The sequence below is a fragment of the Zalophus californianus genome, chromosome 13 (assembly GCF_009762305.2).
Source record: "Zalophus californianus isolate mZalCal1 chromosome 13, mZalCal1.pri.v2, whole genome shotgun sequence".
Lineage (NCBI taxonomy): Eukaryota > Metazoa > Chordata > Mammalia > Carnivora > Otariidae > Zalophus > Zalophus californianus.
In genome coordinates, this window is record NC_045607.1 from 50,650,918 (window position 1) to 50,674,088 (window position 23,171).

Genomic DNA, 23,171 nt, shown 5'->3' on the forward strand with positions numbered 1-23,171 from the left:
ACTTTATTTTTGCTATGTTTTTAAACCCTCCAAGGCCCCAGCACATAGCCAGTTGAATGAGAAAGAAGAATCATATGCTCTCAGTTCTCTCCCTAAAGAGGTTACATTTATCAAGTTCTCTCCAATGTTGAATATTCTACTCACACTACAACCTTCTAGCGGTTTTTAATGTCGTACATTGTTGAAGAAAAGGCTGAATTTCAGAGAGCCAAGACTTTGTGGCTATAAGCACAAAACATGTAAGGAGAATATAGAAAAGGAACAAAAAATGTTCAGACTGGGCCCACAGAGCTTTAAATGTCTTGCATAAAGACATGGATTTTTAAGTTTACAAAAGAAACTCAAAGCAGTTAAAACAATGGGATTTCTGGAAATAGAAAGTCTTTGTTTATCCACAGGTCAAATAAAGTGCAAGTAAAAGGGGAAGCTTTCTGTTTGGCTCCGCAATGCTCAGTGGCAGACTTCTGACCCACACACGACTCAGGCGGCCTCCCTCTTGTTCTGTTGAGAAGCCGCTCGCATTCCACATACTGGGGCATTGACCCTAGCTTCTGGCTGATGCGTTAACCCTTGTATGCTCCCCAAGGAAGATGGGGAGAAACCCATAAGGGTGTTGGGGGAAAAGGCTAGTCAAAGAGAAATAGGGAGCCTCTCAAGCTGGTGCAAATTTGAAGAAGCAGCAGCACAGGGCACAGGAAGTAGGAAGAGTCATGGTCTGTTCTTCTATGGTTCTGTCAAGGGCTGATGGACAACTGGCCCCTCATCAGGCAATCAGCAAGTTCATTACTTTAGTCCACAAATATTTTTTGAGTGTCTCCTAGTGTTAGGCCCCCTCCTAGGTACCAGAGGTTCAGCGACAAAAAAGACCAGCAAAGCAACAGCCCCACAAAATGGTCCAAGGAGAAGGGCCCCAGATAAAATATGTGGGAAAATACCACAAGCTATACCCTGCTCGTGGAAATCCATTAAGCACATTGGTTTCTTAGAAGCCCTGAACCAAAGAGGCTCATTTCATTCTATTTAATCCAGTGCATCCCCAAAATGTTTACCCAGAGAATTTACACACACACACACACACACACACACACACACAATCTGTTAACACCAGCTGATACACCTCAAAATATAATTTAAGAAACAGTGATCTTAATTTGACAAAAAGATAGGGAAAAATTGATTTCATATTCTGCATGTTGATTAAAAGCCCCTCTTTGAGTTGGATATGTATTAATAATTGTCTTATTTGGGGATAAATTCTCAATAACTGGGGATGGGCTGGGGGATTCTTCCATTTGGCATCTATTACAGTAGTGAGCACAGAGTGGTGTTAAGACATTTGAGAATGTGTGAGCAGTCTGGCTTTATCACCCACCTCCTTGGTGATTAATTCAATAGGTTTGACCGGTGGGACAGATGGGTACACCCTCTCTCACTGGACCTCACATTCCTGTGGGTGCCCTTTTCCACAAAGGCACACTGCTCTATGACCAAGTGCATCTGGCCTAATTTATTCTGGCTTTGTCGACAGAACCATGATGCCAATAGTCAAGACATATTTCTAGGTTATTAATCAACAATTCTGGAAGACCTGCTTCAGAGATCAGATAACCTCTTTCTCAATTAAATTGATAAGCTTTCCATGGGAATCATAAATGCTATCATTTCACAAATATGGGTTGCAAATGTCCTTTCTCAAGAAAATTATTCTAAAGATTGTACCTAAAATATTTCCTCAAAAAGTCTACAGCTGTATGTGTATTTCGCAGCTTTCTTTGAGTACTTTAAACTTGTTTTACGATCTCATCATACGTGGACTTTTCTGTGTCATTCACTGCTGTATGAGAGAAAGGTCATAATGATAATTTTTGAAGAGACAGGATTTCCTATTCTGATATCTGAGCTTGCCTTATTTTTAGGCCTGTTGAGGTTTATGTTTTTAAGAAGTCTTCCCTCTAAGTCTATGGGAATGGGAATTTATTTTTATTTCTTTTTTTCATTTTTTTTAATGATAACTTTTTTTTTAACAAAAGAGTCATCATTAATGCAACTGGCTACACGTAAAAATAGCAGTACATACAGTCTGCCAATCTTGAGGAGGTTTTAGGAGTATATTTTTTATCTTCATGCCAACTTCATTACTCTTACAATATATCCAATGAAATAAGGTGAAGCCAAGCATTTGAGCCCTTCAACATCTCCCCCTGAGGTTATCAGTCATTACACGATGGAGGACGTATACCTAACAGGCGAAATAAGATGGCTCTTCCTCAACTGTTGGGAACTTCATCTTTACAGTTGTCCAGGCCAAAAGCTTTGGAGCTATTCTTGACTTCATATATATATATATATATATACACACACACACACACACATATACATATATATATATATATATATTCAGCTAGAAAATCCTATCGCCACAACAGTCAAAATACCATATTTCATGGATTCTAAGAGGAACCTTCTCTCACGTTTTAACATATGTGAATCAGAATGCGTCCCACAATTCACGGTGCATTATATCCTTTCTCACCGAGGCAGTAATCCTGCCATAGTTATCTTTGCCTGCACAGTTGCTAACACCAAAACAACCAGTATCAAACTTGCAAAATGGGAGTCAGCAGCTTGGAAGAAGATTCTAAGATAAGAGTGGAACACCCTTATTTAGCCTCTCGGAACTACATAGGTGTGGGGGTTGTAAGGAGATGAGGAATCAGAAGTGCTTAATAACATTGCCAAAGTGGGAGTCAAAAGCTGGCTCGTTGTACACAATTGCAAACCTGAGTTAAAAGTCCAGCATCAAGACTTCTGGTTCCTGACAAGATGGAATAACAGTGCCCAGACTTAGTTTTCTGCCTGGAAACAACCAAAAAGTCAGAAAATTATATAAAACCCTGGCTTTCAAGACACTGGATATCAGGCAAAGAAGGGCAGCAATCGCTGAGAGTCAGGAAACAAGGTAGGTGAGCCTTAACACTGCCTGGGATTCCTGCTTTGAAAGATTTTCCCGGCTCAGCTCAGGAGGTGGGAACCCCGAGCCTGGAGGACTCCCTGAGTTGAGGAGACAAAGCTGAGAATCCAAGAAGATCAAGGTGGCTAGAGTCGTGAATGACAGATTACCAGAGAGAAGAGATCTACAGAGAGAGACAATTCCAGAGATTTAAGAGCATTCTCCGATCACGTTGTACAACCTCAAACATATACAGTGATGTATGTCAATCATTTCTCAACGAAACTGGGAAAAATATTTACATGACATAGAAAAAATACTTATGTGACGTGCTAATGATATATGCTATTATATAATTTTTTAAAAATTATTCTCTTTGGGTATCCAGCAGCATACCCATGCTAATCAGGATGTGCATATAAAGAAACTAGCTGAGGCTGGGGAAATAACCACACAACAGAATTATAGAAATGACTAGGGCTGGGAATAGTATCTTATCCTACTAGCCACGCTAGAAAACTCTATAAGTCATGGGACATTGAGCAGAAGGCTCTTGCCTCAGTAGCAGGGGACAATTAGCACCAGCCAAACATGGCTTTGGTCTTGCCAACCAAATTTTAAGACCCCAAAGGATCAAATTGATTCCAGGTAAGTTCATTGCTTCCAGAACAAAACTGAAAAAATACTTACAGGAATACAAAAACATCTAGTATCCAACCAGATAAAATTGTAATATCTGATATCAGGTCAGAAATTACCAGGCATGCAAAGAAGCCAAAAAAATTACAGCCCATCCTGAAGAGAAAAATCAATCAATCGAAATGCAGGAGACATTAAAATATTAACTATATCTTAAGTACATACACACAAAAATTTTCAGGCCCAGAGAATTTAAATGGTGGATGCTACCAAACATTTAAAGAAGAAATAACATCAATTTTATACTATCTTTTCCAAAAAACAGAGGAGAAATCACTTCCCAACTCATTGTATGAGGTCAGCATTACACTGCTACCAAAACTAGACAAAGGTGGTGCAAGAAAAGGATCCTACAGACAACTATCTCTCATGAACATAGATTAAAAAAAAAAAAAAACAACCCTCAAACAAAACACTGGCAATTCAAATCCAGTAACCTACATAAAGAATAATACACTATGGCTAAGCAGAGTTTATCCTAGGAAAGCAAGGCTGATTCTTTGTTTGAAAATCAATTAATGTTATCCATCACAATAAAAGTCTAAGGAAGAAAAGCCATATGATCACATCATTTGAGGCAGAAAAATCTTGACAAAATTCAACATTCATTCATTATAACTCTCAGCACATTAGGAATAAGAAAGAACTTCCTCAATGTGATAAAAAGGATCTACAAAACCTACAGCTAACTTCATACTCAATGGTGAGAAATTGAATGCTTTCCCTCTTAATACTGGAAATGAGATAAGGATATACATTCTTGCTTCTTCTATTCAACATCATATTAGGCGTCCTTGCTAGTGCAATAAGGCCATAAAAATAAATACGTGACTTACAGTTTGAAAAGGAAGAAGTAAAACCATCCTTATTTGTAAAACAAGATGATAGTTTATGTAGAAAATCCAAAAACTCTCAGAATAAGTGTGTTAGAAGATTGCAAAATACACAGCAAACACATAAAAATAAACTAGCAATATACAATTGGAAATTGAAATAAAAAAATAAAATGCCAATGCAATAGGGCAAGAAAATAAAAGAGGTACAAATTTAACTAAGGTACAGGATATGTACGCTGAAAACCAATAAAGGCCTATGAAAGGAATGAGAGAAGACCTAAAGAAATGGATAGCCATGAAGTGCTCATAGGTTAAATGACTTAACATAGTAAAGATGTCAATTCCCCACCTATCAATCTATATGAACTAACAGAATTATAAATCAAAATTTTAGCAAGATTTTTTATAGGTATGGACAAGCAGATTGAAAAATTTATATGGAAAGGCAAATAAATTAATAGAGAAGAGCCAAATGAGTTTGAGAAGAAGGGTACAGTTGGAGGGATCAAACTATTTTATTGAAAGACTTCCCTTAAAGCTATAGTGACCAAGACAATGTGGTATTGGTGAAGGATTGACCCATAGATCAGAATAGACAGTCCAAGAAAAGACCCATGCAGAAATGGCCAGTGGACTTTTGACAAAGTTTTAAAGGCAATTTAAGAGAGAAAAGGACAACTTTTCAACAAATGGGGCTGGAAGAGTTGGATATATCTATAATACTGAGATATACTTTACACAAAATTAACTGAAAATAGGTTATTGATATAAAAGCTAAATATATAATATTGATAATAGGTTATTGATACAAAAGCTAAAATATAAAACTGTAACACTTTTAGAAGAAAATACAGGAGAAAATTTGTGACCTGGGATTAGGCAAGGAGTTCTTATGTACAATGTTAAAGGTACAGTCCTAGTAAGAAAAAACTGATGATTGGTCTTCATCAAAATTACAAGTTTTTGCTCTATGAAAGCTAGTGTTAAGCCAGTTTTTTGGGGAAAACAAGGTACCTATGGAGAAAAAATATTTTCAAATCACACATCCGACAACGGACTTGTACCCAGAATGCATAAAGAATTCTCAAAATTGAATGGTAGGAAATCAAACTCATTTAAAAACTGGGCAAAGGACTTGAACCAACACCACATCAAAGAAGAAATAAGCACTTCTGTAGTAGGCAGTATAATTTTACCCCCTTGCTCCGCCAAAGATGACCAAGTCCTAATCCCCAGAACTTATGAATATGTTATGTTAAGGGGGACATAATATTGCTGATAAAATTAAGACTGGCTAATCAGCTGACTTTAAAATAAAGAGATTATCTTGGATTATCTGGGTGGCCCCAATGTAATCACAAGCGTTCTTTAAACTGGGAGAGAGAGATAGAAGAGGAGATTGGAGGCAGAAGGAGATCTAAAGATTTTACACTGCAGGCTCAAAGATGCCAAGGAACATAGATAACCTAACAGAAGCTGGAAAGGCAAAATCAAAGAAAATCAATTAGCCCCTAGAACTTCCAGAGGGAACACAGCTCTGTTTAACATTGTGAATTCATCTTAGCAAGACCCATTTTAGAGTTCTGACCCTCCAGAACCATAAAATAATAAATGTGTTGCTTTGAGACACTACGTTTGTGGCAATTTGATACAGCAGCAATTGGAGACTAATACACTATGAAAAGATATTCAACATCCTTAGTCATTAGGAAAATGCAAATTAAAACAATGATGAGATACTACTATGTACCAATTAGAATGGTTAAAATAACAAATACTGACAGTACCAAGTGATGGAAAGAATGTGGAGCAAGTGAAACTCTTACACATGGCTGGTAGAAATGCAAAATAAGTAAATTACTCTGGAAAAAAAGTCTAGCAGTTTCTTAAAATGTCAAATATATATCTACCATATGATCTAGCCATTCAACTCCCAGGAATTTACCTAAGAGATATGAAAGCATATGTCCATACAAAAATGTGTACATGAAGGTTCATAGCAGCTTTATTTATAAGACCTCCCAAATGAAAACAACCCAAATGCCTGTCAACAGGTGAATGAATAAGCAAACTGTGGTATGTCCATACAGTGGAATTACTATACAGCAATAAAATAAACTAAACTGCTGATGATAAACTAACTATATTAATGAATCTCAAAATAATTGTGGTGAATGAAAGAAGCCATTTGGACAATAGTATGTATCGGAGAATTCCATTTATATAAAATTCTAGAAAAAGTAATGAAACCTATAGTGACAAAAAGATCAATGGTTGCCAGGGGACAGGGCCAGGAGAGCACGAGGGAAGGATTATAAGGGGCACAAGAAAACTTTTGGGATGAGGGTTATGTTTGGTTTCACAGGGGTATGCATATGTAAAAATTCACAAAGTTGAATACTACGTCATTTATACAATACAGCTGTTTAAGAGAAAAGAGTCCAGTACCAATGGATTTTATTTCTTTTGTGAGTTCTTTTAAAAATGCTGTATTACAGGTAGCCCCATGACATGTGGAAATTGAGTCCAAAATGATAAAAAGAAACTGAAGTTTGGGGAAAAGTTTTATTTCAGTTTAATTTACCAATTTATTAATTTATTTCAGGTTTTTTGTATGTATGAGTAATACATGGCTTAAAAAAAATCCAAATCTAAAGTAGATCTCTTAAGAACTATCAAGTAAAAACTCTAAGTGCTCAGGAGGCATTGTGTCATAGTTTCTTAATCTCAGTGGTAGCTTTTCTTTCTTCCATAGCGGTGTTAAAATAATGGCCCATCTTTCAATCAGTGAGGTCTTACATTCACAGAAATGCAGTATAGAATCACTCTTTATCACCTCCACCACTGCTGCCATGGTCCAGGCCATCATCATTCCAGGCTTACTGTAACTGGCTTACTGTAACAGCCTCCTGACTGCTTTTCTTACTTCCATAGTTGGACCAACTATAGTCTATTCTCAACACAGTCGATAGAGTAATCCTTTTGAAAATAAATCAAGTCATTCCTCTGCTTAAAATGCTCCTGTGACTTATTTCATTCTGACTAAAAGCCAAAATCCTTACAAAATCATTCTTCACCCCACCTCGCAACCCTCCTGCCTTCATCATTCCCAGTAGGCTTCTTTAAACTGACTTCAAGTCACATTAGCTTCTTTGCACTTCAAGAAATATGTCGAGATTGTGTTTACCTCAGGGCCTTTGCACTTGCCTTTCTCTATGACTGGAATTCTCTTTCCCTTGACTTTTGTAAGGTAACCTTGGATCCTAGTTCAGATGCTATCTTATTAGTGAATCCTTTCCTTACCAATCTATTTAGTATTGCAACTCCCTGTAACACCCTTGGCTGGCAGGCCAGCCCTATCTCCTATTCTTTTTTCCTGCTTTACTTTTTCCCAAGATTCCTACCACCCTATGGCAATCCGTTTTATTTAGTTTTTTGTTTTATCTGTTTTTTTGCCTGTCTGTCCCTCAGGAGTTTTGGGATATCCAGGTGATTTCAAAACACACAAATTCATATGAGAGGTTTGCAAAGCTGGAGACATTAAATTGATAGCAAATAGACTGGCTGTAGTTCTAAGTATATTGCATATACTTGGAAAATATGTAATAGAGTACAAGCCAATCTGCAAGAAGGCAAGCCTTTAATTTCAAGAATCAAAAGTTAATGTTAGTTAAATTTATTCTTTTCTTGTTGTTGTTGGGCTGGGGAAGTTGAAAAGAAGTGACCAGGAAAAATAGAAAGATTGAATGCTATCAGGGGACAGCCTTTTCCTTTAAAAAGGGGGAAAATGTGCCTTGATCTAGCTCTCTTTCTTGTCTGTATTTGTATTAGGCAATTACACTGTTTTCTGATACAAAGATGGTTTCTTTTTTGTTTGCCAGCAAATGGCAGCCATTGGATAAATTTCTCCAACTTCTCTTTTTCCTTCTGGCACTTCCCGCCATGGTCTTTCTCCACTCTTCTATTTTCTCTTTGTTCCCCCAAGGCTTGATAACATTAAAAAAAAAAAATCTTGGATATCAGTTCAGAAGAAAATGAGTTCAATGTGGGGAATCCGAGCACTAGGAGTTCGCAAAGAGCATGTGGCTGGCTTACAGTGCCTTTTGGCAGAGCAGAGAGGAGCGAGCTGGCCCAGGTCCACCAGGCCTTCACGGGTGGAGCGCTGCTCACCTGGCCAGCACCATAGGCCCCGTAGAGTGGTCTAATCTTCCCTGCCTGTGAGTCATTGTGCAGTCTGTAAATATAGGGTGGAAGGTTCTTCTGGGGTGGAGAAAACACAAACGAGGCAGTTTGTTCAGCATCTGCTATAGATTGTGGTGAGGTGCATGCATATGTTGGGTTGGGCTTTATTGATATAAATCATTTTGTCACGAGGCATCATCAGTGCTAAGGTAAATGAATCAATTGCATTTTGTCATTATGGATAATCATCAGGTTGTGTATTATATAACTTACCTACTCTCTGTCTTGAATAGAGCACTTTTCATTGAAATATCTATTTGCAGATCTGGGGATGACTTATGGCTCTTAATTCGCTTCAGTTTGTTCTTTCAGAGCTTCTCATTATTCCAGTGATTGAGGCCCCAGAGGTCCCTGATGATCCCCTCATACTGATCCAGGCAGATTGTTCAGGGAGAGGGCCTGAGTGGGAATGGAGGAAGGATCCCCTACCCCTAAGCCTGCTATATAGCAGTTACTGCACAAAAGCAAGCCATCTCCTTTTTCTGTGCCTAGCAGAAATTCCTAGATTCCTAGATAATGAGCATTGATTCAATTACATGACATAAATAATTAGAAAGAGCTGAGCTCTTCCAAGATTTCTTAAAGTGTTTTATAAAAGTGACTTTTTAAATGTAACTTCCCCCCTCCCAAATATCCCACCATGACCTCAGAGATTTACAAAAGAATTATGCCTCTATCCTCTGGTTTTCATCTTCCAAATTCTTTAATTTGTCATCGTATAGCAGAAGCTACCAACACATGAAAGAAAAAAAAGTCTCACCTGAATGTACTATATCAATGTCTAACTTACCTCATCCTTCATTCTCTCTGCCAGAGTCTTTTTCCCCCACAGATTCACATTTTTCACTGCCAGCAGGGGTGTTAGCATGTAGAGTTCCCTAAGCTGGTACCTCCAATGTTTCTTGTGTTTAAAAGTCCCTAGTCTTTCTTGCTACCACCTCTTCTTCCCTAGAGCCTAGTCCTTTGGGCAAACTGCCTTTTTCTGACTTCTGGGAATAGTTCTTTAATGTCCACTGTTTTTTTCTTGACCTACAAGTCCATTTAAAATCACAGACCCTGACAAAGTCAATTGTTTTTTCCCAGCTAGTCAACAAATAGAACAAAACCACATTCAGTAAAAGAATTCGTTCTTAGTTCCCAAGCCAGGGGAGACATGTGCAAAGATACTCAATCAAAGATCTATTGCATGATTCTGGATAATGGCAAAATTTGGAGACAGTCTACTGAGCAAGGTCAAATTATTCTAAAAGGGTATGTCTTTGAGTACAAGAATTGCCTTATTTCTATCTTTTTCTGATGCAGCACCTATAGCAGTGATTGTCATAGAGGACAGTGTTTTGTAAAATGATCTGGGTCATTGTGTGACTGCATGGTTGTCTTAGGCATCACTAGACAGCATCTAGTGCCATCTACCCTAGCAAGACCCAGTCAGGCAGAAATCTGAGGTACCTTGTCTTGATCCATCTAATTGCTTTAAATGTCCCACCATGGAAATAATCCGCAGGGTTGTGGGACAGTCCAGAGGAATGAGTAAGTGCTTAGGCAATGAAATTGGACTCTGGGCTTGAATCTTGGCTCTCCTATTTTAGAGCTGTGTGACTCTGAGCAAGTCACATGATCTGTCTCAGCTTCAGTTATCTTATTCATAACATAAGGATAAACAATGCCTTGCTATGAGGTTGTTATCAGGATAAAATGAGATGATCATGCAAAGTTCCCAGCACATAACTGCATAGTAAGCATATATTTATTGTGCTAGTATAGATAGATTAAGACATAAGTCAATAAATGGCTTCATATAATCACTGTCTGATATTAATTCTGAAAGAAGCTGTGATCCGCACCAATCAAAGGTCATTTTGTAAATGAAGATAGCATGATTTCATGGTGGTAGGAGTGAACTTGTTTAGATTTACACATTCGCCCTGCTATATCCCATCAGGCGCATCACATTACGTGTCAGGCAGAGGCTTGGGTGCAGTCTGTCCTCATGTTGGGCAGCATGTCTAGGTTTGTAAATGGAGTCTATTTTGATCCAAGTGTACTTCACTCCTGCTGCACCACAAAAGAAAGGTTTCCTTCTCGAGGTTGCAATGGGTTACCTGACTTGTTCTAACTAAACTAATACACAAAGCAGGAACATGAAGCTTTCTACAATACGTTCAGATTCATCTTCATTTTGGTGGTGGCCTTATTCCTAGCTGCTGAGGGGAGCCAGCACAAAACCAGAAGAGATTAATTAGCCCACAAACCCCCAAAGTGCCCCATCTCTGTAGTGTCTTACATTTGGTTGCGGAGAGCTGGGATTTATACTGCCCTCGGACCAGCCGGCAGGTGGAACCATCCCCGTTGCAGACTCCACAGTTATCCTCCTTGATGGTGCTTCCCAGCTGGTGATCACAGCCGACAATCTAATAGGAAAGAGAGGTGTGTAATTCAACAACAAGGTGCCTATTGCAGGGATCCGTTGTGAGGCCCATCACCACTCAATGACCCTCCCTTCATTTTTGAGGAAGCATAAAACATGCTTCCCATAGAGGGTAATGAATTCAGCTGGAATTTCAATCAAGCTAAGGAAGAAACAAAAACAGCATAGACAAAGATGTTTTTACAGTTCAAATATATAAACAGAAAGCAGATTGGGGGAGAGAGGGAGAAAGAGAGAGAGAGGATGGAGGCAGGCAAAGGAGAAGGTAAGGGAGAGAGGAAGAACCTGACCTATTGATATTATAGAGACTTAATTGAAAAATTATTCCCAGTGTCAATAATTATGATTCACTGCAATTATAAAAATACAATCATGAAAGGAAAAATTTCATGGAAAAATCCATGAAAGTGGATTATTTTCATGTTCCATATTGTTCCTTTGATATAAGCTGTGTAGGGTAAAGGGTTTGGTATGTTAGGTCCATTGATGTATTCCGAGCAACTAGTATTGTGCTTGGCAAACTGTAAGCGCTCAACAGAAATTTGCTCAATGCTAATGGCAGGCGAGAATTCTACCACTGAACCACCAGGGCTGCTGAATGATAATGAAAATGGTTCCTTTTCTAGCTAGCACTTGAACTAAGAAAAGAGAAACAATCACAGAATGAGCTGACAAAAGCAAGATTATTGTATGTATGCATGGTGGGGGGGGGCGGATGATGGGGAGGGCAGCAGAGATAACTAATACTGAGGCTCTCTTAGCCTGCCTATGTCCTACCAGGTGCAATAGAGATAGCTCATTAATTCTGAGAACGATCATGTAAGATATCTCCATTTTATAGCTGAGGCCATGAATCTGGCCAACGTCACTTTGCTAATAAGTAGCTGAGTTGTAAGCACATCTAACAAAACATTTATGCTTGGTCCAAATCAGGCTTAACAAAATCACAAGCACTTATCACGTATGTGGGCAAACTCATTTGTACTTTTACTCTTTCTTTTTCTTACTTACTTTTAACTTTTTCAAGTTAAAAAAAAATTCAAATCCAAACTGGATCAGGTTGTACTTCTATAGTTCTAGTTAGATCTAGTATCAACAGACCTATTCTACTTCCAAATGACTTCCATTACTGTCTTTGATAAAAATAAAATGAGAACTGTAGTGATATTTGAAGGGGCTTCTTTCCAGAAAGTCCCCACAATTCATTGTCTTTCAAAAATCCAGTTAATATGACCTTTCTTTGAGGCTTGATTTACCTTTTTGTACTTTTAATTAATAATTGCAAACACGTGTTTAGGCAAAGGTTTGAAAAATACAATTATTTAGCATTGCAGTATATATTTGCCGTATTTTTAAATGTGGTAATATGTATTTTTTTTTATACACAGGCATACAGGCATCTTTTAAAATAAATGACAAAGCAGTAATTCCTTCAACGATTGTACATTTTTTTGAAATACAAAGATGTCAAGAAAACATAGTGCCCAGCTCTTAAATGGGGAGCAAGTTGGGCTGGTTCTGTCCTTAGGGGTTCATTGTGGTCAAGCTGCAATTCACCCCAATATGTTCACAGGCTGCAGTGAAGCCAATTTGGAATTCACCCAAGCTTCATCCTTGCAGAGCCAACACATACTGGCTTAAGACTTCATTGATGCACTTCTATGGAGCTGGAGTAAGATTATTTTCAAAATTTTTATCTGTAGATGAATCCACATAGGAGCTGAGTAATTCCATATTCACTCGTATTCTGAACACAGTGTGAAATGGGCGTGCAGAAGTAACTTATTTGCCACCATCACCAAAAAAATCATTTAATCATTTAGCCAACAATGATCAAGATCTGCTATGGGCCAGGCACTGTGCTAGGAGCAGAATCCAAAGGTGAGTTTAAGTACATAAGGGCCTACCCTCATGGGACTTAGAGTCTAGTAGTGGAGGCACATATTATTCAAATCATCACACACAATAAATGTAAAATGGTGATCATGATACAAACTATAAAACACAGATACATGATACTCTGAGAACAGAAAATATGGAGAATTTGATCTGGTTAGTGAGGCCAGAGAAGACTTTCCTGAAGAAGAGCCTTTTGAGTTATGAATGAGGTTCCAGAGTTAACTAGACAAAGGGAGATGTTGCTGTGAGTTGTACTACACATTTTAGTCTTGTGCAGATACCAGCGACTTAGAAAGTAACCCAAAACCAAAGTTGGCAAAAAACAAAAATGAAAACAATGTCAGAAGACTAAATCATATGATTGCCTTAGTACGGTCAAATCCATTCGAAAAAAAAAAAAAACACAACATGGCAGTCCTAATTTCGGCAGTATTCAAAGAATCACTGACTCAGCTGTTGTTCTTTGGGGTTGGAAAGAGATGACCTTAATCTTACGAGATACTCAGCACTATGGAAGGGTGATAGGCAGGGGGCATGGAAATTTACACTCACAGGTGTCTCAAATATAACTATGGTTTATTCCTTAAATTAAAGAAATTTCAGATTTCTCAAAGGATTTAACTTTCTCTGGAAAATTCTTAATGGTCTCTGATGTCTCTAAAGAAGCCAAATAGGAGATTACCCTGAAAAAAATCTCTCTAATCCTAAAGATTTCTTATGGCTCCAAAGCCATTTTACGAAAAGAACAATCCAACTTCACAGATCCAAAGTAACAATCTATTAGGAACAGCTAAATAGAAAGTGACATACTTTAAGGCTAACTTGATCAGACCACCAACTTAGTGCCCTTGATGTAAGTTTAGGGATCTCAGGATATGAACCAAGTGAGTTCTAACTGGGCTTTGTTTAACTTCAGAACTGAAAAGACAAACATCTCCCTGACACACTTTTCCCCCCTTTGTATCAATTCCTTTTTAAGGTGCCAAATATTCCAACTCAATTATTTTTAAAACATGGGAATACTTTATCATCAGATAAAATGTTCTTATTTTGGTCCAAGCAGAAAACTGTTTGCAGTTATATCAAGAAAATTGTTATTGACATATCTCAGTTTGTCTCGATCTGTTGATGTGGAATAATAGATTAATTAAAAATTAGTTCAGGGTGCCTGGGTGGCTCAGTCGTTAAGCGTCTGCCTTCGGCTCGGGTCGTGATCCCAGGGTCCTGGGATCGAGTCCCACATCGGGCTCCCTGCTCAGCGGGAGGCCTGCTTCTCCCTCTCCCATTCCCCGTTTGTGTTCCTGCTCTCACTGTCTCTCTCTGTCAAATAAATAAATAAAATCTTTAAAAAAAATTTAAAAATTAGTTCAACTGTTGAGAGCCATTATTAATAACAAAGAAAAAACAGAAATACAGAAATGGGTTTATTTGGCAGTAGTAATGACAGAGCTCTCTGTGCCTTTGCATATACTACTATTTCTGCCTAAAGTGCCCTTCCCCAATTCTTTACTTAGCAAACTCCTATTCATCCTTCAAATCCAAATTGTCTCCTCCTCAAGCCTTTTCTAGATTCCAGAGTTAATGGCTTTATTACTCTATGTTTCCTCAGCCATTTGTTTATAACTCCATGTGGCAGAGATTACTGGTTGCCACCCAACTTCCATCTTCCCTATTTTTCTCAATAACAGAACTCCAATTTTATTTGGGGTGGCAGTATGGCCTATTAAATGAATACAATTTTTCATTGGCTTTGTGACCAACTTGTAATTAGTGGAATAAAAATGGAAGGGTTGTGTGGGACTTCTAGGAAGACTACTTAAAAGAAGCTGATTTAGATGACCCCAGCTGCCCTCTACTCTCTTTCCTTTCTGTTGGCTCCAGGTGCTATTTTGAAAAGTGAGACAATCCTGAGAATGAAACCCTTGCAGTAGGAGGGCAGAACAGAAAGAAAGAGCCTGGTTCTTTTCACCTCACTTAGACCAATCACACCTTGACTTTTTTTTTTTTTTTTTTTTTTGTGAGAGAGTAAATCCTTTATGTGCTTAAGCCATTATTACTTTGGGGTTTCTTTTATATACACCCAATTTAAATAGTTGTATAACTTATAATGAGTTTAATCTATTGATATGTCTGTTGCTATACCAGATCTTGGGCTAGAGAGCCCATGTTTCATTAACCTTTGTATTTCTGCTGTTTGGCACAGTGTTTGACATCTGACATGCACAGTGAATGCTGGTGAATCAATGAAACACACAGCGAACATAATGGTTTGTTAGTGAGGTCATTGTAGGTGACAGGTAAGCAGCCTTAGACTGCAGTCATTGATGACACACATGTAGACAAAAATGTGCATATATGTGCATATGTGTGCTTATTTATTTCTGTGTACACAGAGGAACAGACATATAAATGACAACTACAGGTCAAACCCAAACCTCTGTCTTGATGCACGAACAAGAATTACAGTAAAGGGCTAGTATTTTTAAGAGACTATTTCCCAAGTGCACCTATGCTCATTATTAGTGAAATGTCATGGAAGGCAATGTTCAGGTCACTGAATTCCCAGACCCACCCCATTCTGGACAAAAACATTAACGTGAGATAATGACCACTCATAACTTTGGCAACTACATGGAATTTTTTTGTAAAGGTTGGAAAACTAGCTCAGTATTTTGACCTAATGTATTTTATTCGTATTCTGCTATTAGGTGTCAACTTGATACAGTGGTCTAACCTCCTCTGTATCCACAGTGTTGCTTTTTTTTTTTAATAGAACTTTTATCTCAGGTGACATAAAAAGTGAAAAGCTCCAAGATGTTTTTGTTGTTTAAACACCATTAGTGGGTAGCCAACTTTTGCTTTGCTATCTTGATTGTAGGCTTTCTGCATATATATATATATATATATATGTATAACCACAGACATTCAGTCCTTCATCCTATTTTTGAGTAGAACATACAGATTTAACACTGCTGCTTTTTCTTTATTCTCCTTCAGGATTTACTAAAGGGAAGGAGGGGGGAACCCTCCCTATACAAAAACTAGGATTATAATATCCACTTATCATTCACTTACAGACTTCAAGCATGTCATGTGGATTTTAGGCATCAGGGCTATTCTGTGTGCTGATAGGAGTCTCTCCCTTAGTTTTACAGAGCTGATAGCAAGTGACGGCAGACCACAAGACTGAAATTCTCTAGACACTGAAATATGTATAATAAAATGTCTTCACTAGGAGCCACAGGAAAAAGAAAGATTATCATCTGAATAATTTGGAGAATGTAAATAAACACAACCCATAAGCCGATACCATGCCCCAAACTGATGTGCTTAGATGGGTTCACACTGGCCACATTTCAAATGGTTTCCCATAAGGACCTCAACTTCTAGCATCAAATACTGAGCCAGTGATGTCAAGCTTTTCTTGATCCAACACCATGAGGTAAGAAACTTTTAAATCCCTTTATTCTCAGCAAGGGGAAAGACAAATATGGAAAACCAAACGCTGCAAATCTGATCACAGCTGCTCTTATTTGTAATTATTTAATTCAGATAGAACTTTATGGGGAAGCATGTGCTCCTACATACATTATAACTCATTTACTATTTATGTTAATAGGGGAGATAGTGTATCCTTAACCTTATCTTCAAAAGATTTAGATATTGATTGATTTATGTTTTACCTTTTTGCAAAAATATTTATAGCATATACATATAATATAAGACAATAAAATAAAAACAAGCACATATGGGAATATGGGGCAAAGAGGAAAATAAGTAAAAAAGAGGAGTTAAAGCCAGAACGGGGAGAATTATGCAGAATACATACTGTGAAGTCCTACACATTTGCTAAATGGGGGTTACATATCTAGATATGAGCTTCCTAGAAGAGAGGAAGACATGAGCAATTACAAGAGTTACAGCATTCACTGGATCTTTTAGAAAGTGTATAGGATAATGTGTTCCTTGTAGGAGACACTCAATAAATATTTATGTAATGAATGAATAACAAACTGGCTCAGGAGAATCATAATTACTCAAAGTACTGAAATCCTAGATATACACCTGCTGTGAGTTTTCTGAAAGACAATGCCATGTAACAGTGTCCCAGTAACAGTAACAACTCAGCAAATAAATAAAAGACGTTTCAAAGAACTGGCTCTTCAATAATCTTTGATGAACCCTAATAGGGAACATTTGGTAAAAGCAAATTTTAAGGAGCCAAAACAAATTTTCCAGGTACAGAGCATTGTGATGGTCAGACTTAATCTACGAACAGACTTTATAACACTTAGGGCACATTTGGCAAAAATGTGCACATCTGCATCTATTTGTCCTGCCAGGACCCATGACAGACATTACTAATCAACTGGAGCATTCTTTGCCACTGAGATTTTATGTGGTTCCACATCTTCTATGACATTGTACTCTAGAAGCCAAATTCAATAGACTATGGGTGTCTTTGGAGGAGACTACACCAATTTACTATTCCAGAGTCAGAGAAATGCGCTGGCTGACCATCGTTTGGATGATTCACTACAAATCTCTCTCTTAAAAATAGCATCCTTGAGCAGTGTGAAGAAGAAGAGGTGAGAATGACCCCTGGGTTGACAAAAGCCCGCATGCGACTGCATCTCCACATCCAGAGCCTATATCCTGCTGCCATGGCCACCATGCCCAAGAGAAAGGCTGAAGGGGATGGATGCTAAAGGAGATCAAGCCAAGGTGAAGGATGAGCCACGGAGAAGATCTGCAAGCTTATCTGCTAAACCTGCTCCTCCAAAGCCAGAGCCCAAGCCTAAAAAGGCCCCTGCAAAGAAGGAAGAGAAGGTACCCAAAGGGAAAAGGGGGAAAGCTGATGCTGGCAAGGATGGGAAACTGCGGAAAATGGAGATGCCAAGTGAAGTGTGTACATTTTGGATAACTGGGTACTCCTGGTGACTATACAGTTTGAAATATAATTTTTTATCATACCTTTTATTTTATTTTTATTTTTTAAAGATTTTATTTATTTGACACAGAGAGATAATGAGAGAGAGCACAAGCAGGGGGAGTGGCAGGCAGGCAGAGAGAGGGAGGGAGAGGGAGAAACAGGCTCTCTGCTGAGCAAGGAACCCAACGTAGGACTCGATCCCAGGACTCTGGGATCATGACCTGAGCCGAAGGCAGCCGCTTAACTGACTGAGCCACCCAGGTGCCCCTATCATACCTTTTAAATACCTTTCCCTTCTAGTTTTGAGAAACTTCCTCTTGGTTCCCAGGAGGAGGAGGGATTCCTTGATGTTGACACACTTAGTCACCTTGGCACAGATGCCTTGTGGTGTGGAAAAACTAAAATTCTTTTTTTTTCTTTTTTTGTCTTCTTCTCCCTCTCTGCCTTTACCATAGCCTTGACCCCCTTAAACCCAGAGACCTGTTGGAAACTGATGCCAAGAAATGGTTCCCAGTATGTCAGGCGATCTGGACTTTACAGTGTCACCATGGAGATAGCATCCCCCAAAGAATTTCTTTTTTAGCTTAATAATTCAGGTTGATAATTCTGCCATTTTCATTTCATTTCAGGGTCAGCTTATGAGAAGTTGTTAAACAATATGCTACATGTGAAATGTCAACCCTTACTCTAAACTTTCCCTGTTCAGAGCTTCCAATGAAGACTTCATTGGGTTTTATAGTGGCTTTCTGACTTTGGTAGTCCTTTGACGAAGGGAGTGTGAAAGTTGTTGTATGCTGTTAACGACTGTCTGCCCATGTCCTGCCTGAAATACCATGATTGTTTATGAAAAGTATCTTTAGTAAAGCTGGATACTGTTTGGCTTGGAAAAATATTAACATTTTCTTAAGATTTGAATGATTTCAAGTACAAATTATAACACTGAAATTCAAAGAAAATAAACAACACCCCCCAAGGTAACACAGATGGAAACTAACAAAATCAAAGCTCCAATTTGGGATTTCAGACTACAGGTTATGGTAGGATGTCTGTGAACCATGATAAGACACACTATATAATATTTATTATGGCACTGGTGAATGGTGATAACAAGGTTGATTATTCTCATCAAGATCACAGCTACCAGAGCAGGACTTATGCACGGGGATGAATAGGTAGCTTCATCTGTCCTATGTGACTTGGGAACACATATAGGAAGTAAGTGGGAAGGTACAACCCCCATCTATACTTGTGCTTCACACCTCTCCAATATGAGAAAACAAAATCCCTGGCCATTCACAAAGGTGCTACTAGTAAGTAGTCCATGAGCTATGTTTAGTATTTTCAAAGCCTAATGGAAATATATTTACCTCCATAAAACCATATAAGGTACCCCAAACCCCAACCATTTCATTATACAAATAAGCTGAATCCTGATTTTTATTGCATTTATTTTTTACTTATACTCAGGTCTTCAAGTCATAAAATGGGGTAACAAATTATTACTTAATACATGCAGTGTTTTGAGTAGATGGAAACTTCCAAAACAAGGCCCATAGGAAAAAAATAATAAAGAACACCTTTGTGTTACAAAGTTGGGAACCACTGGTTTAGTCCTTTGTTGTTCAAATACCCTTGGGAGGAGTAACACATAAAGTTGTTGATTATACTTCAATTAAACCAAACCAACTAAGCATAAGGCATTATGCTGGTTCTTATGGTGCTGTAGGGAATATACATAAGTAGTAGGCAGGGTCCCAATCTAGGGTGAATGGGTTTAATCAGATAATTTCCTCAAAATAGGTGAGAACAAAAAAGGAGTAAGATCTCTAATCCCTCATAGGGATATGGAGGTAGAGAAAGAAGGGAAAGCCAACTGGAGAAGAGAGAGTAAATTAGTGTTTGCTGAACACTTGCTATATATGTCTTCTCACTTAATTCTTTTTTTTTAATTGAGATATAATTGATATATAACATTAGTTTCAGGTACAAAATGTAACGATTCAATATTTACATATATTGCAAAATGCTCACCACAATAAATCTAGTTATCATTTAATTCTCCTAATATCCCTGATACTATCCTCATAATATCCCTGATTAACTATTTTACAAAATAGACAATTTTTTTTTTACAAAAATAAAACGGAGACTCAGAAAGGTTCAACAACTTGTCCGAGATCACATTTTTGGGAATTGGTGTTGCCAGAGTTGAAATCCAAGCTGAGTAGCACTATGTCATCAAGGGGTGATTCCTCTATTCCGTGATATATTGTGTTCCTCTTGGGGGTTAGAAGGGCAATGAAGAGACAGGAAGAATGAGAATGAACATGTTTCTGTCAGCCACAGCTTGTTGCCAAAAGCAACATCAGCCTGCAGATCTAAGTACTAAGATCAAGCATCAAGAAAAAAGTGGGATCTTTGCATTCAGTAGCTTTGAAAATATATTTTCAATGGGCATGACTTCTTTTTCTGAGGGAGCAATTGAATTGGTTTAAAAAAAAAAATTAGTTGCTTTTTTTCAACAGCCACACACATGCCACAGGGAAATACTGGTAAATACCCACAGGTTATTAGGCCAAATGGATGTGGTTTAGCTCTCCAATGCTCTAAAACGCCACAATGTGAAAAAAAAAAATATGTGAAGGTATTAATTCCCTTTCTTCCAGGCAAAGAGCTTCCAAAGGGATCATCCCAATACATGGCAGTTTCTCCTCTGGGTTTACCAATCACTGGTAGGATGACCCAATTTCCTCTTGGATTCACCAGAGTCCTTACAATGGTCCACAAGCTCCTTTATCATCTGTGACTTCCTCGCCCTCTGGCTCACTCTCCTTGTGGTTCTGCAAACATAGCAAGCACTTTCTTGTCTTAGGACAGCACTGGTTATTGCCTCTGACTGGAACATTCTTCTGTAGACACCTCTCAAGCCTCCTTTAACCTTTGCTGGAAACGTTCGTCTTTTCAAGAAGCCCTACTTTGACCAGACCATGTAAAGCGGCATCCCAGACCCAAGTTCTATGCCATTCTACTTTTTTTTATTCTATGGCACTCTTTTTATACTATAATTTATTATTAAGCTTATTGTTTGTTTTCTATTTTCTACTAGAATATAACACAGGTCCTAGTGTCCAATAATATAATAAAAATTTGTTGAATGAATGAATGAATGAATGAATTCTGTATATATACAAGGCCACAGGGGAGAGGGACATATTATGGTTTCAAAAAATTTTCCTCCTTAACCCACCCTAGAACATAACAACAGCTTCTACCACTTAAACTCTCTGCTACTAGTTGCAAAGACCAAAAAAGAGTTCTCTGTAAAAAAGAAAACAAAAACAAAAACAAAAAAACCTCTATGGATATATCATTTTATAGCACTATAATCTCCACTTTAAATTTCTACTTGTCACTTTGCCTGCTATGTCTCTAGTCCTTTATCCACTACTTCAAAATTGCCTTGGGATATAAGTGTTTGTTATTTTCGAATGAGTCTCCCTCTTACCTCTTTTCCACTAGGCACAGTGCTCTAGCTCCACATCCTAGCTGTGACACCAACTATGACCTGGAAGCTCACTTTGTACTTGATCTTCTGAGCACCTGAATTTTTTTGGCTCTTCCTAAGAGACTTTGCCTTGGACGGTCCGAGGCCTGACTCTTCCCATTACTCTTCGTGAGCTCTAGCCCTTTGGCTGGTCATTTGGCTGGATCAGAACCACAGGCCTTCTCCACCTCCAACCTACTCATCTCCACCCTCATCAAAGAGTAGGGAGTTCAACCACCTCTGGGGTTAAAATCTAAAGGAGGACCCATTGCAATGAGATGTAACCAGGTGCTGTTTTTTAAGAGTCCTGTTTCTATTTTCTTTACTATTTGAGCTAGAGCTATTCTCCTGTGCTCTTATTAGCTTGCTTTCCTGCAGTTCTAGAGATGTTGGGCAATTGCCACTGGTTCTGTGGTGTTTATCTCTTCATATTATTAAGTAACTGGAAGAAAAAGGTATGTCCACGTTAGGGGTTCGAGACAGCTAATAGAAAGAGTGGTGAATTTATTAGATTGCAAATATTTTTAAGAGTTTTCCAGCACTGCCTTTCTTGAGATCAAGAATTTAATCTATTCAATGGCTGGATAAACACACGCTGAAAGGGAAAAAGAGAATGGCGAAATCTTATTTCCAACATTTATTAAATTTCTTAGGTGCTCCTGATCTTATTTATTTTGCTCCTTTCTTATTTATTTCAGGGTCTGGGCCAAATGCTTGTGTAAATTTTTTCCTAAAAACATCTGGATTTTTTTTCTTTGCATACCATTTTTAGTTAAATTTATTTGTCTAGTAGTCTTCAGCAGAAATTCTAAGAATTATCCTAGTATAGACATTTGCACGTACAGACACTAGAATTCATTCTCGGCACATGGTCAGTGGATTTTTCCTTAACCGGCTGTCTTCTTCCCTCCCCTGCTTCCAAAATTAGGGTGTCTGGAGAATGTGAAACAAAATTATACAAAGGCATGACCTCCGGCCTTGCTTCTGTCTCTTAGACTGTGAAGTACCCAAGAGGGAAAGTGTTGAATTTGGCCTCACTTCACATGGCATTAACTGTAATTCTTTGTGAATTGTGGTGACATCATGGTATACTTTGACATCACTGCTCAGACTCCCTTCTGCTGCTGGGCATACAATACATAGTTTTTGTTCAAACACAAGAGTCCTTTGTCGAGCAGAAAAGATAGCAGCTGGTCTTCTGCCCTGGTACAAATGTGGATCTTACTGGAACGTGTCTGTTCAGTAAGTCACCACAAAGTAACCATTCTGCTAGATGGTTAGAACTCATTCATACACATATCTCTGGGAAATTCTGTGAAATTTTACATCTAAAGAGTTCAAAATTTCAGATGTGGCCATAATTCAACAAAATTCTGCATACAATAAAGCTCTCATTTACATGTTTGGATATGTTATCTGAAGTTAATATTCCCAAAGCAGTAGTATGCTGTTTGTATGTGTGTGTTAAGAATAGAGGTGAAGAGAAGGGAAAGGTAAAGAGAGACTTATTTTTCTCCCCAAATATTTTCTCCTCCATTGTAACTTTCCAAGCATCTCAGATCCCCAGCCAGAAGGGCCTCCACCATTCCTTGGTTCTCAAATCAATTCCTGGTTACTTCCCCAAATATATTACATTATAC

The 23,171-nt window shown here is 38.2% G+C and overlaps 1 protein-coding gene across 1 annotated transcript in view; it reads right to left on the bottom strand.

The window, feature by feature from the left end:
- The window catches only part of ADAMTSL1 (ADAMTS like 1), a 406,966-nt gene that overhangs the window by 254,434 nt on the left and 129,361 nt on the right, over positions 1-23,171 (bottom strand). Inside the window, exon 5 of the mRNA XM_027616409.2 lies at positions 11,012-11,138. Within this exon, the coding sequence (XP_027472210.1) occupies positions 11,012-11,138 (127 nt within the window). The remainder of the gene's footprint in view (positions 1-11,011; positions 11,139-23,171) is intronic.